This window comes from Oncorhynchus mykiss, chromosome 17 (assembly GCF_057628025.1).
Source record: "Oncorhynchus mykiss isolate SJ-2025 chromosome 17, ASM5762802v1, whole genome shotgun sequence".
NCBI classification, from domain to species: domain Eukaryota; kingdom Metazoa; phylum Chordata; class Actinopteri; order Salmoniformes; family Salmonidae; genus Oncorhynchus; species Oncorhynchus mykiss.
Window position 1 is genome coordinate 58,920,371 of NC_143038.1, and position 15,455 is coordinate 58,935,825.

Below are 15,455 nucleotides of genomic sequence, written 5' to 3' on the forward strand. Positions count from 1 at the left end.
ATAAGACAACTCTAGGCAGAACGTGCAAGTATATGTTTACTATATAGGAAGTAGAGCAGAATTCCTTACACACTTAGCCTTAAAGACTACCGTTTGTTATTACTGTATGTTCTACATTCCGGCTTCTGTTCCATGTACAGCATTCATATGCATAATATTGACATGGCATATATAAAGTTATTATAGGAAAGTGTCAGAATTAAGATACAATAGATGCATTATCACATTCCTGTTATTCTATAGTCATATGCAGAATAGTGGTTTATAGGGGAGAGAAGGTAAGCTACCCCTTCTATGGCTTAATTTTATTAAAATTCAGAATATATCCACAGAACATTTACAGGGAAGAACATATAACTTATTTCGCGTGTAGCCTCACATATTCAACTTGTGTCAGTGTGAGGGTTAAAGCTGCAGGTATCGGTAGAAGCAATAACAACGCGTGTACTCGCCCCTGTTTCGGTAAAAAAAACCGAGGGATGGGGCTGGAGAAATGTAACCAATCTCAAATTCATAGACAGAGCTATTGATGCAAGAACTGACTATCCATTATAACATTACAGTTTTAACCATGTGTTGAGGCTATATAGTGTTTGTTTATATGTACATTGTTTACAAACATGGAGTAAAACAAGCTTATCGTTTGGGTTGTGATGGGGTATTCCACAGTTGAACTAAGCTCATCAGGTATTTATAAATTATATTCTTCAAAAATCAGTGGGTAGGCCTTATACATATGTATAAGTATATTAATGCAAAAGTAATGTATATTAATGTATACGTCCACAAATTGATGTAGCAAATGCAAATTGCCCATTTAAAATAAAAATGTTTGCGAATGTTTTTTTTACCTTCATGATGTATAAGTATATTAATGCAAAAGTAATGTATATTAATGTATACGTCCACAAATTGATGTAGCAAATGCAAATTGCCCATTTAAAATAAAAATGTTTGCGAATGTTTTTTTTACCTTCATGATGAGAAAATTGTATTTCATATATTTCTCTTTTAAGTATTATCTTTAGTAGGTTTTCAATTTTAGGTTTAGATAAAGCCTATATAGGCCTGCCTGTGTCCATGACAATAATTCCTTATAAACCAATCCACCTAACCTAAAAGTAGACTACAGTCAATATGTAAACTATTATATACAACTGTAATGCCCCGTGGGAATAATTATTTGGTGTGGTGCATAGCCTAATGTTTTATTTTCCCCACGCTGCTCTGTATTCTCGCATGTGCCAATAGGCTCAGAGTGGACACGGTTTCCACACATTAATAATTTGAGGGTACACGTGCAACTGCAGATGGATGATTTTGTTGATCGGTGTGTTACCTGCTGCACTGAGCTGTCACGTTGAGCTCCAACATGGCCACGCGAACCGAAACCAGCTCCCTGCCACTGACGTCATACACTTTAGAGCTGAGCGTCCCGGTCTACCTAGTGGCCACACACCACACACATGTATGTTCCCAGCAAGAACAACATATATTTTCATGGCAGATAATTACAAATAGCATAGTAGGCTTACACTGTAGTATGATAAGTCTGGACAATATACTGTACCTAGATTAGAAGGTCGATAAATAGGGGAGTACTGGCCATCTGACATTTTGGGCAAATACCAGATGGGCTGGTCCATTTTTAGCCCAATGGGCCTGTCTAACTTTTTTTGTTGTTGTTGCTCAAACTGATCATTATCTGGCTAATAATTGGGGGGGCTCAATGTTAGAAATGCCAGGTTGATTTTTTGGTCCCATGCCAGGGTTGATTTTAGTCCCAGTCCATCACTGTAGATAAATATGGAACAGACCAGTTCTCTAATTTGGAATCCATTAGCCTATTCAAAATATTCCATTGTTTATTACAATATGTTTACGGTGCATTCGGAAAGTATTCATGTATATATATATATATATATATATATATATATATATATATATATATATATATATATATATATTAAACTAATCAATCTACACACAATGTCCCATGTTGACAAAGTGAAAACGGGATTTTAGAAATTTAGCAAATTTAATACAAATATTAAACAGAAATACCTGATTTACATAAATATCATGACCCTTTGCTATGAGACTCAAAATTGTGCGCATGAGAATCTGTTTCCATTGATCACCCTTGAGATGTTTCTTCAACTTGATTAGACTAGACCTGTGGTAAAATCAATTGATTGGACATGATTTGGAAAGGCACACACCTGTCTATATAAGGTCCCACATTCGACAGTGCATGTCAGAGCAAAAACCAAGCCATGAGGTTGAAGGAATTGTCTGTAGAGCTCTAAGACAGGATTGTGTGGAGGCACAGATCTGGGGAAGGGTACCACAACATTTCTGCAGCTTGCAGGTCCCCAAGAACACAGTGGCCTCCATCATTATTTAATGGAAGAAGTTTGGAAGCACCAATAGTCTTCCTAAAGCTGGCCGCTCGGCCAAACTGAGCAATCGGGCCTTGGGCCTTGGGCCTTGGTCAGGGAGGTGAGAGTTCTTCTGTGGAGATCTTCTGTGCAGTTCGACACATACAACACCGCAGAGTTACACATGGAATAAACAAACATACAATCAATAATACAGTAGAAGAATCTATATACAGCAGAGGTAGGATAAGAGAGGTAAGGCAATAAATAGGCCATGGTGGAAAAGTAATTACAATATAGCAATTAAACACTGGAATGGTAGGATGTGCAGAAGATTTTTGCAGTTCGTTCCAGTCATTGGCAGCAGAGAACTGGAAGGAGAGGCAGCCAAAGGAAGAATTGGCTTTGGGGGTGACCAGTGAGATATACCTGCTGGAGTGCGTGCTACGGGTGGGTGCTGCTATGGTGACCAGTGAGCTGAGATAAGGCGGGGCTTTACCTAGCAGAGACTTGTAGATGACCTGGAGCCAGTGTATTTGGCGACGAGTATGAAGCGAGGGCCAGCCAACAAGAGCATACAGGTCGCAGTGGTGGGTAGTATATGGGGCTTTGGTGACAAAATGGATGGCACTGTGATAGACTGCATCCAATTTGTTGAGTAGAAAGGTGCTTCAACAAAGTACTGAGCAAAGGGTGAATACCTATGTAAAAGTAATATTTCAGTTTTTATTTTTATAAATTAATAAGTTCTCAAAACCTGTTTTTGCTTTGTCATTATGGGGTATTGTGTGTAGATTGATGAGGGAAAAAACCAAATGTAACAAAATGTGGTAAAAGTCAAGGGGTCTGAAAACTTTCCAAAGGCACTGTACATACAAATAATGGTGTCTATTGACAGTATGGACAGAATATGAATAGAAAATGTGTGTACAGCAGTATATAGGATGAGCAATGACTAGAGTACAGTACATACCGTTTATATAATACCTTTTCATATTTTATTCTATTTGATATACATGAAGTAGGTGAAACAGTTTGTAAACATTATTTAAGTGACCAGTCTCTAAGGGGCAGGGTAGAGTATCAGGTGGTAGCTGGGTAGAACAGTGACTAAGACTAGTAGTGACTGTTTAACAGTCTGATGGCCTGGAGATAGAAGCTGTTTCTCAGTCTCTCTGTCCCAGCTTTGATGCACATTTACTGTCTCTGCCTTGTATATGGTAGTGGGGTGAACAGGCTGTGGCTCGGGTGGCTGATGTCCTTGATGATCTTCCTTGCCTTTCTGTGACACTGGGTGCTGTAGATGTCCTGAAGGGCAGGCAGTGTGCCCCTGGTGATACATTGGGCTGACTGCACCACTCTCTGGAGAGCCCTGCAGTTGCGGACGGTGCAATTGCCATACCATGCGATGATACAGCCTGACAGGATGCTCTCAATTGTGCATTTGTAGAGGTTTGTGAGGGTCAATAATTTTATCACACCTATCTTTTTGAGAGCAAAAATATATAACTTGTTAAACAAAATCTATTTCTCTGTGCAATTGTATTACCAAAAAACAGTGCCTTCAGAAAGTATTTATACCCCTTGACTTATTCCACATTTTGTTGTGCTACAGCCTGAATCCAAAATGGATTCAATTGTTTTCCCCCCTCACCCATCTACACAAAGTATAGATGGGTGAGTAATGACAAAGTGAAAACATGTATTTAGAAATGTTTGCAAATGTATTGAAATTAAATACAGAAATATATAATTTACATAAGTAATCACACCCCTGAGTCAATCATTTGTAGAAGCACCTTTCTGGAGAAAATATTCTTTATTCTTTTCAAAATTCAAAGCTCTGTCAAATTGGTTGTTGATCAATGCTAGACAACCATTTTCAAGTCCTGCCATGGATTTTCAAGCAGATTTAAGTCAAAACTGTAACTCGGCCACTCAGGAACATTCACTGTCTTCTTGGTAAGCAACTCCAGTATATATTTGTCCTTGTGTTATACGTTATTGCCCTGCTGAAAGCGGTTTGGTGAAAAGCAGATTGAAGCAGGTTTTTCTCTAGGATTTTGCCTGTGATTAGCTCTACTCTGTTTCTTTTTTAACCTGAAAAACTCCCCAGTCCAAAGCAATCACAATCATACACAACTTGATGCAGCTACCACTATACTTGAAAATATGGAGAGTGGTACTCAGTAATGTGCATTCAGGAAAAATAGTTAATTGCTTTGCCACATTTTTTGTACTACTTTAGTGCATTGTTGCATATTCTATACAGGCTTCCTTCTTTTCACTCTGTCAATTAGGTTAGTATTGTGGAGTAACTACAATGTTGTTGATCCATCCTCAGTTCTCTCCTGTCACAGCCATTTAACTCTGTAACTGTTTTAAAGTCACCATTGGCCTCATGGTGAAATCCCTGAGTGGTTTCCTTCCTCTCCGGCAACTGAGTTAGGAAGGACACTTATGTCTTTGTAGTGACTGGGTGTGTTGATACACCATCCAAAATGTAATTAATAACTTCACCATGTTCAAAGGGATATTCAATGTTTTTTTCCCCCCATTTACCAATAGGTGCCCTTCTTTGCGAGGCATTGGAAAATCCCCCTGGTCTTTGTAGTTGAATCTGTGTTTGAAATTCACTGCTCGACTGAGGGACATTACAGATAATTGTATGAGTGGGGTGCAGAGATGAGTCAGTATTATACAACTGTTTTAAACACTATTATTGCACACAGATTGAGTCCATGCAACTTATGTGACTTGTTAACAACATTTTTACCCCTGAGCTTACACTGAACAAAAATATAAACGCAGCATGTAAAGTGTTGGTCCCATGTTTCACGAGTTTAAAAAAAAAGATCCTAAAGATTTTCCATACGCACAAAAAGCTTATTTATCTCAAATATTGGGCAAAAATTGGTTTACATCCCTGTTTGTGAGGATTTCTGCTTTGCCAAGTAGTCCATCCACCTGACAGGTGTGGCATGTCAAGAAGCTGATTAAACAGCATGATCATTACACAGGTGCACCTTGAAGAAAATAAAGAAAAACAATTACAATTTGATATTATGGGGTATTGTGTGTAGGCCAGTGACATTTTAAATTCAGGCTGTAACAACAACATGTAGAAAAAAGTAAATTGGTGTGAATACTTTCTGAAGGCACTGTAGCTCAGTATTTGTATTATTTATTGTATACATCATATTTTTTTCATTTTTATCAAGGGTGTCAATAATTTGAGGTGACTGTATTTAGTCACAACCATATTCATACTGTATTGCCTTTGCACAGATTACAAGCATTCACTCCATATTCATTTGTCAGTGTTTAGCAGAGGTGTAAAGTACTACTTAAGTTGTTTTTTGGGGTATCTGTACTTTACTATTAACAACTTTTACTTCACTACATTCCCTAAGAAAATAATATACTTTTTACTACATACATTTTTCCTGACACCCAAATGTAGTCGTTACATTTTGAATGCTTAGCAGGACAGGAAAATGGTCAAATTCACACACTTATCAAGAGAACATCCCTGGTCATCCCTACTGCCTCGGATCTGGCAGACTCACCAAACACAAATGCTTTGTCTGTAAATTATGTCTGAGTGTTGGAGTGAGCCCCTGGCTGTCCGTAAATAAAAAACAAACAAGAAAATGGTGACATCTGGTTTGCTTAACATAAGGAATGTTAAAGGATTTATACTTTTACTTTTGATTCTGAAGCATATTTTAGCAATAGCATTTACTTTCGATACTTAAATCTATTTAAAACCAAAGACTAACTCAAGTAATATTTTACTGGGTGTCTTTAACTTGAATAATTTTCTATTAAGGTATATTCACTTTTACTCAAGTATGATAAATGGGTACTTTTTCCACCACTGCTGTTTAATAAACCTTAGGTATGTGGAAAATACTGCAGGAAAGTCCACCAATGAAGCTGGACAATTAAAAGCTCCTTTTGTGCCTTTGCGTTTGGTTACTCTGTAAACTTGCTGATGTTCTCAAGTCTACAGACACGCACAAGTCTATTCATATTTTATTAACATGCTCCGTTTCTCTGAATAACTCAATTGTCACCCTGAGAGGATCTGAATCTCCAACACTCTTCGGTGCACCAGCATATCCGCATATACTATATACTGTGTATAAATTCATCAATATTTGTGACAATACTTACAAAGAGTTGACTACAAATAAAGTAATATTTCTTTAACAGAAGCAGACACTGCATAAGTAGGTGAAAAATGTGGGGAAGTTACCTCTGACCTTTTCAGCTAGATTTTACAATGGACTACAAGACTGTCCATTTACACAGTGAGCAGAGGGACACGAGAAGACTGGACTACAGCTTCCCTTCATATGGTAGCCCAGTAGCATACAATGTAGTGACACAATTCAGTGGTGGATGTAAAGGAGAATTACATATATTTTATTAGACAATTCTACATTATTTTACAATTCTAACAGTGGTTAAATCTTTAAAATTAGTCCTTTGCACATTCATTTTCAGTAACACTGATTTTAAATTCCACATTACTTTTCTGAAAACATGGGTCCCTATACAAAAAAACAATGGCTTAAGCGACATAGTGCTTAAGCGACATAAGTACAACAATACAAATCAATAAATAATAATATATCAAATAAACAGCTGCATTGAGAACAGAAATCTGCGGTGAATGATAAAACAAAGGAAAAAGATAGTGGCTTTGTCACAAGTAGTAAATCAGAACAAAAAAGGTCTTAAAGGGACAAATGACACACATGACAGGTGTTATAATTACAAGAGGATAAACCTTGATGACAGATGCTAATCATATGTAGTGCAAGACAATGTGGAAATATGATTCATAAACATAACAGCATGATGACATTTTTACATAATACATTTGTTTGGATGAAGAAAAGCAAGTATCCTAAAAGCTTTAAATGGCAGTTTTATATAAGAAAGCAAATACCATAAAATAGTACAAGACAGGACACAATCTTATTTGCAGAAATGATACCGAAAACAAGACCTATACTTGCTCTCAGACAATATACTATCTCTATGAAGTGCATTTAAGACTTTTTATGCAACCTTCTGAAAGAAATAAAACAAGTAAAATCAGAAAGGCCAGAACAATGCTTAATCTGTCTGACCAACTGCTATTCTACATGGAGTCATTTTCATATGTGAAGTCCAACAGGTCCCTATTTCATTTAAAAGCAAAATAATACAAAATAAAGCTCCCATGTGGAAAAAAGTTCTGTCCCTATTAAATAAGACATTACTTTAGGAACAACTTAAATTCACACACCAAGGAGTTTGCATATTAAAGTAGTGATATTGCACAGGATACAAAAATAAGACATTAAATACTGCTTGCTATACCAGTAGTAAATACAAAAAGATGTTTATTTCCATGTATCCCAGTGCCATTTCACGTCGCACTACATCTTCCTGTGTCCGGTACAGCTCTGCTGCAGGGCCGGCGCCAGAACGAATCAGTTGGACAGGCATTTAATTTCTATAGGCGGACCCATTTTTTTCACAGGACCTCTTGCGTGCACGCGCTTGCACAAATTTTGTTGGTGGGTGTTATAATAAAGGCCATAGGCAGCTTGTGAGTTTCAAGTTTGGGAAAGCTTACAATTTATCCCGCCATTTCTACCTATCTGCGTATCAGTTATGATTATTTGTATATGCACATTTTGTGGAACAGTTTCATTTTCATAATAATGTTTTTGTTTCTCAAAATTATTGTTACGTGGTTAATCATAAAAATCTGAATTAAAATGACAAAAATCTAAAAGTTAAAATTCAACCAATGCAAGAGCATCAGCCTCTGCCAAATGGACACATCGATACACTGTGATCCATTGGCGGCTAAAGAAATGTATAAAATAAACATGAGCTGGCGCACATCCAGAAAACGTATTTTGTGTGGAGGTACTGACTAATGGCGAATAAACTATAAAAATATAGAGAGTCACGCCGAAACGTTGGTGATTTACCCAATAAATTACTGAGAGTTTATATATGGAGTGTGCGACTCCCTTTGTTTTTTATAGTTTATAGGCTAAAGAAATTAACACAGAGTTCAGAGATAGCCTATAGGCCAATGCAGCACCTAGGCCAACAACTTCCATCGTCAACTAAGTAAAATACATAGGCCTAAAGCGACAAATAAAAACTGTAGAAAATATCCTGAAGAAAATTCAGGTTATTTCAATCACATTCATCGCTCTACTGTACCTGCCTGCCTCTCTTTCTATCTATCTGTCTTGACTTGCTAGTGCAACATTGCATCAACTCAGCAGGTTGGCGTGCTCAGGCGCTCCCTCAACGTTATCAGGGGAGAGAAACCACTCACATGCTCATTGCTCACATGGAGCACTCCAAACAAAATACAATGACAAAACTTCTAAAATTATGGTTATGAAATAAACCAAAACTTGTTTCTCACAAGTGTAGCAGGTTGTGAACTCTGTAAACAATGTTTCCACTCTGAGAATGAGAACAGTAAATGACTGCAGAAATTAATGTAACCAAATAACAGAGATTAACAGTACATTTACTAGGCCTACTGGTTACATGTGTAATGGGGAATTTATCAAAATAAATGATCAAAGGGAAAACCATTCACACAATGAATGAGCAAGAATTCACAGGAGACAGCGGAGCATATTCTGGAGAGCTGAGTGCATGCATTCTGGAGAGAGACGCCCATATCTTCGCCATACCCCTCTGCTTCTTGTCTCAACATTTTAAATTATACTCAAGACACAGTATCTTCACACATTTTAGATGTTTTTCCGCTGACAGCCACAATTCAATAATTAGCTAGGCTTTTTGCCACGTACTCTGCCCAAATGGCTGGCTTTCCTAATAGGCACAGGCCTATGCACTTGTGATTTGAAATAATCCACAGCTATCTAAAAAAACAAAAAAACAAATGATCCTCTGTGGCTAAGTCATGATCTCTGGTAAAGTATTTACTATTATTTTATTTAGACAGAAATCATTATATAATTTTGGCAAAACATCAATTTACTTTAGGGGAAGCTAACAGTACACTGTTTACCCACCAACTTTTCTTTGTAATTCGCAAGTGGCTGAAACTAGATGTCTGTATATAATGACGAGATGCTCATGTCTCCGCCCTAACAGTGCGAGTCACTGTGGGAATGCAGGCAACAAGCTTAGGTCTGCATATTATGCCCATAGAAACGCATTCAGGACAGATTTGTGGCGAGAGTGAGCCCTCTTGCTTCACCTCTGCCTCTCTGCTGAAACCATTGAGTGAAACAGCACCACTCTGTATTACTACGTGTAGCCCATGTATCTGATGCTGTCTGGCCAGAAAAAGTATGACATGACATACTCCTTTTGTTCAGACAGCATCAGATATATGGTCTACACATACGGAGACAGAGGGGCGCTGTTTCGCTCGGATGCTTTATCTGAGATTGATGCGTCTTTGACTTCTCAGTCAAATAAATCATCAATATTTCAAGGAGGAACGGTAGGGTGGACCAGGCCCCCTACAGCCCGCCCATAACGCCGGCCCTGCTCTGCTGTATTTCAAGTTCACCCAGTAAAGGCCATGTAATGAGAATTCACTTACATTTTTACATAGAAAACATTTGGCACAGATCCCAACTGGACTGGAAAAAGGATGGGTTGCCTGGGCATGGTGAGTGATTTTGTTTGAGTTATACCTTTGTAGGCTAACCTACATATTACAATTATTTGACTAGCTAATTCAATGTGCTACGCTTCACAAACACATTTGGTAGCTACAGTATATATGCAGGACGGGAAGGAGCACTAAGTGAAGACTCTGCAATCTGTTCCCTATTCAAACACAAAGCAGTAGAAGTAGCTCTCCCTGGGTCTTGTGGTTGGGTAGGGGGGGCGTCCTTGCCTCAGCCTCACGCAGTTTGCTGGGGGTTGGCATGTTGAGGATGCTGAGGATGACCCAACAGTCCGATCCTCTGTTTCTGCTTCCTCTGCTCTGTCATCTAGAGGACAACACACAGGACAGATGCTAGGTTATTTACTCATTACTCATTTCCTGTATCTGTACATCTGCTGCTTTTGTAACTTCTATGGGTGGGATATAGGTTGTCTGTGTCTGACACTTACAGTACCACCAAACAAGCTGCTACTACGTTTCTTGTTCAGAGAAACAAAAGTATAAACTGCCCGTGCCTGCAAATTTTGCACAGCAATGTGCTGAGAGCTTTTGGCTTTGACGGGAGGGTTTCAGGGTTTCATTTGAAACGTATCCTCTATCCTTTCAGAATGTCATCTCCTCTAACAACAAGTAAACCACAGGAAACAAAAGAAAAGACCAAAAGACCAAAAGAAAAGACCAATAGTGAAACTTTCAAGCCAGGCGCATGAGTAATAATGAAAGATGTTGGCCTTTATGGCAATAGGGACAACAACTATTTTAAATCAATTAAAGTTCTAAAACAAACAAAATAAGTTTAACAAAAAAATGTTTTCTTTGTCATCTTAATATTGCAACGGCAATACAAATACCCTCATAACAATGCTGTTGGTCATCATGAGTTGAGCATTATAAAGGAAATCATTATTAGATGTCGGGAAGTGCTAGAAAGAGCAGCATTATAGTATTACGATAGAGAGCCATAGGGGTGGCCACTGGCTAAACTCAGTTATAGTAGAATGTGACTCTTTATTTGTGTCACAGCAAACTAATTAAGTCAATTTTCATTGGAATGATGTAACAGAGGGAGCTCTTGTTTGGGTCTGTTGTTTGTGAGACGATGTTCTTGTTTGTGTGCCACTTTTGAGTGCCATGGAGCATGCTCATGAACCTTCCGGGTAAGGGGGGGGGGGGGGGGCACTGCCCTGACTTCTGGGAAAATAAGACTGAAAAAAATCTAAAAGTAAAAGCACAGTTAAGTTTGAATTTGTCGGTCAACTAAACTCCTAAAGTAACATTTTAAATTTGGTCGATGTTAGTGTACATGTGAAAGAATTTTGAAAAACTAAGTAGACATCAACCAAACAAAGATTTATTTATGGAGATATTTAATCCTGAAAAATCAAGGGGAAAGGGTAGTTGTGTCCTCATCTAAACCATTAGCCATACAACAACCATTTCCTCCTGTCTGGGTCTAGATACCACCCGTATCCTCAAACACTTCTCATTTCATTGAAAGACCAAAATAGTATTGTATTTACAGGAAACAGTGTGCCGAGTTTGATGAAATGATTTATGAAAAATGTTATTGAACTGAACAAGGCAAGTTACCATTAAACACATCAAATGCTACACAAAATATATGGAAAATAAAAATTATTTTCATATCAATATCTATACAGACTATGATCAGTTCACTTTACGAGGCTAGATGGCCCCCTCACCTGCTCCTTGAGCTCGGTCAGTTGTCCAGAGAGGTTGGAGACTAGCTTCATGGTGGACTCCAGTTTCTCCTGCAGGCTCCTGATCTCATTCTGCTCCCCGTCCGCATCGCTACATACCAGGGACATGGCCCGCATCCGTGGAAACCAGTCCAGGTTGTGCTCCTGGTGAACAGAGGTAGGAGATATGTTATTCAAGCATGACTAGAACATTTGTTGAAACACTGTAAATAAGGGCAATACATTTTAATTCCGGTCTCTCATCATAATTATAAAAGTTATAGAAAATATTTGGTAACACTTCACATTACTATGCCTTACACTGTAATAAGTACATATTGTAAAAATGTTTCCAAAAAAAACGCTGAGTGTTCAAAACAGTTGTGTCAAGTTGGCTGGATGTCCTTTGGGTGGTGGACCATTCTTGATACACATAGGAAACTGTTGAGCAAGAAAAATGCGCCAGCTCTGGAGTTCTTGACACACTCAAACCGGTGCACCTGGCACCGACTACCATACCCCGATCAAAGGCACTTACAGTTGAAGTCGGAAGTTTACATACACCTTAGCCAAATACATTTAAACTCAGATTTTCACAATTTCTGACATTTAATCCTATTAAAAATTAATTGACTTAGGTCAGTTAGGATCACTACTTTATTTTAAGAACATGAAATGTCAGAATAATAGTAGAGAGAATTATTTATTTCAGCTTTTATTTCTTTCACCACATTCCCAGTGGGTCAGAAGTTTACATACACTCAATTAGTATTTGGTATCATTGCCTTTAAACTGTTTTAACTTGGGTCAAACGTTTCGGGTAACCTTCCACATGCTTCCCACAATAAATTGGGTGAATTTTGTCAGGTTTGTAGGCATCCTTGCTCGCACACACTTTTTCAGTTCTGCCCACACATTTTCTATGGGATTGAGGTCAGGGCTTTGTGATGGCAACTCCAATACCTTGACTTTGTTGTCCTTAAGCCATTTTGCCACAACTTTGGAAGTATGCTCGGGGTCATTGTCCATTTGGAAGACTCATTTGCAACCAAGCTTTAACTTCCTGACTGATGTCCTGAGATGTTGCTTCAATATATCCACAATTTTCCTCCCTCATGAAGTCATCTATTTTGTGAAGTTCACCAGTCCCCCCTGCAGCAAAGCACTCCCACAACATGATGCTGCCACCCCCATGCTTCACGGTTGGGATGGTATTCTTTGGCTTGCAAGCCTCCCCCTTTTTCCTCCAAACATAACATTTTTGGCCAGCCAAAAAGTACGATCTTTGTCTCCATGTGCAGTTGCAAACCGTAGTCTGGCTTTTTTATGGCGGGTTTGGAGCAGTGGCTTCTTCCTTGCTGAGCGGCCTTTCAAGTTATGTCGATATAGGACTCGTTTTACTGTAGATATAGTTAATTTGGTACCCGTTTCCTCCAGCATCTTCACAAGGTCCTTTGCTGCTGTTCTGGGATTGATTTGCACTTTTCACACCAAAGTACGTTCATCTCTAGGAGACAGAACGCATCTCCTCCCTGAGTGGTATGATGGCTGCGTCGTCGCATGGTATTTATACTTGCGTACTATTGTTTGTACAGATGAACGTGGTACATTCAGGCATTTGGAAATTGCTCCCAAGTATGAACCAGACTTGTGGAGGTCTACAATTTTTATCCTGAGGTCTTGGCTGATTTATTTTGATTTTCCCATGAGGTCAAGCAAAGAGGCACGGAGTTTGAAGGTAGGGCATGAAAGACATCGACAGGTACACCTACAATTGACTCAAATGATGTCAATTAGCCTATCAGAAGCTTCTAAAGCCATGACATAATTTTCTGGAATTTTCCAAGCTGTTTAAGGGCACAGTCAACTTAGTGTATGTATACTTCTGACCCACTGGAATGGTGATACAGTGAATTATAATTGAAATAATCTGTCTGTAAACGATTGTTGGAAAAATTACTTGTGTCGTGCACAAAGTAGATGTCCTAACTGACTTGCCAAAACTATAGTCTATAGTTTGTTAACAAGACATTTGTGGGGTGGTTGAAAAACAAGTTTTAATGACTCCAACCTAACTGTATGTAAACTTCTGACTTCAACTGTAAATATTTTGTCTTGCCCATTCACCTTCTGAATGGCACACATACACAATCTATGTCTCAATTGTCTCAAGGCTTAAAAATCTTTCTTCAAACTGACTCCTTGCCTTAATCTACACTAATTGAAGTGGACTTAACAGGTGATATCAATAAAGGACCACAGCATTTACCTGGATTCACCTGGTCAGTCTATGTAATGGAAAGAGCAGTCGTTCCTAATCTTTTGTATACTAATTTTATATTGTATATCTAGGGTTGCAAAGAGAGGGTAAATTACTGGAAACGTTTAAGTTTACTTGTAAACTACAAGAATTTTATTAACTTTCAATGAGCTTTGGGAATTTTAGCATATGACTTCAGATTATCACAAGTCTAATTATATTTGGCCCTCTGTGTGGCCTTAACAGATGTAAAATATATAAAATAAGATGATTTTAAAATATAATTAAAACATTATCCTAAATATTTACCATTAACTTAGTAAATACCATATGAGGGATTCAGCATGATTTTTTTTTACTCATTTATTTATTTTACTATGTCAAAATGTCTTTGTTGTAAATGTTTTGGCGCCAAACATGGCAGTTGTGAAAAAAATCTATAGTTGGAAGAGTTAATAAAAGAAAATGCCATTGTTGATTAGATGCTTTCTTTTCATTAATTAGGCCCTTTTCTTTTGAACAATATGGTCTATCCACTAGAAAGTCATTGACAATATGGACACAGATTATTTTTTTATGAAGAAAATACTATATATGAACACATTTTTATAAAAATTAAAATGACCAGAATTACAGAAGATTCCGGTAACTTACTGGTAAATTACTGGTAGCTGTACAACCCTATTAATGTTCAGAATTGATCAAATAAGCTACAATTTAAACATCAATCAAATCTTTACAATTGCTTGCTCAGGGAAAAATAAATATTTTCATACATGTTGTCATTCATTTAATGCAGTACAATTTCTGATATACACTTATTTTATTTTATTTCACCACTAACATGCTAATACCCTTTGTTTTTGGGGGGGACAAAGCCTTGCACATTAATGTAACTCAAATGACATCAAATGTATTAGTTAGCTAAGGCTTCACTTGGTATACATATGCTGCTTTGACTTGTGTTTCTTTCAAATAAGCAACTCTTTGTTTCACTCTCTGTGTGCACAAATCAAGTCTATAATACAATGTAATAGAATTACATTTGGGGACTTTCCATACCAGGGAGTTCCAATTTAACTTCCTTAAAAACACAGTCAGGTCTACCATTTGCCTTGTTGAATGTGTGAGGGCCAAACAGAGAACACATCATTTACTTAGAATGAACAATAGAGATCCTATTCAATTACTAGAACCCTCAAAGTTCCAGAATGGGTTTAAAATGGCACCCATATAGGCCAGGGAGTAATCCAAACCAGTCTAATTGGAATGAATGGCAGTACAGGCATAATCCTGATTTTACTTATGCAGGAATATAAAAGTAAGGCATGTGATATCAGAAATTATGTAATACAATTATTAGTTTACAGTTTATTGTACAGTGTATTATACAACTTTTTGACATAAATACCCTCTAATATATAATATAA

At 37.7% G+C, this 15,455-nt stretch overlaps 1 protein-coding gene across 7 annotated transcripts in view; it reads right to left on the bottom strand.

Annotated features, from left to right (window-relative positions):
• Positions 1-6,785: 6,785 nt before the first annotated feature.
• LOC110494585 (inositol 1,4,5-trisphosphate receptor, type 1b) overlaps positions 6,786-15,455 on the bottom strand; it is a 157,106-nt gene continuing 148,436 nt past the window's right edge. For all 7 annotated transcript variants that reach the window (XM_090206110.1, XM_090206109.1, XM_090206108.1 and 4 more), the window contains 2 exons: positions 11,769-11,930; positions 6,786-10,390 (listed from right to left, as the gene is read on the bottom strand). In XM_090206110.1, coding sequence (XP_090062236.1) covers positions 10,301-10,390; positions 11,769-11,930 — 252 coding nt within the window. In that variant the 3' untranslated portion in view covers positions 6,786-10,300. The remainder of the gene's footprint in view (positions 10,391-11,768; positions 11,931-15,455) is intronic.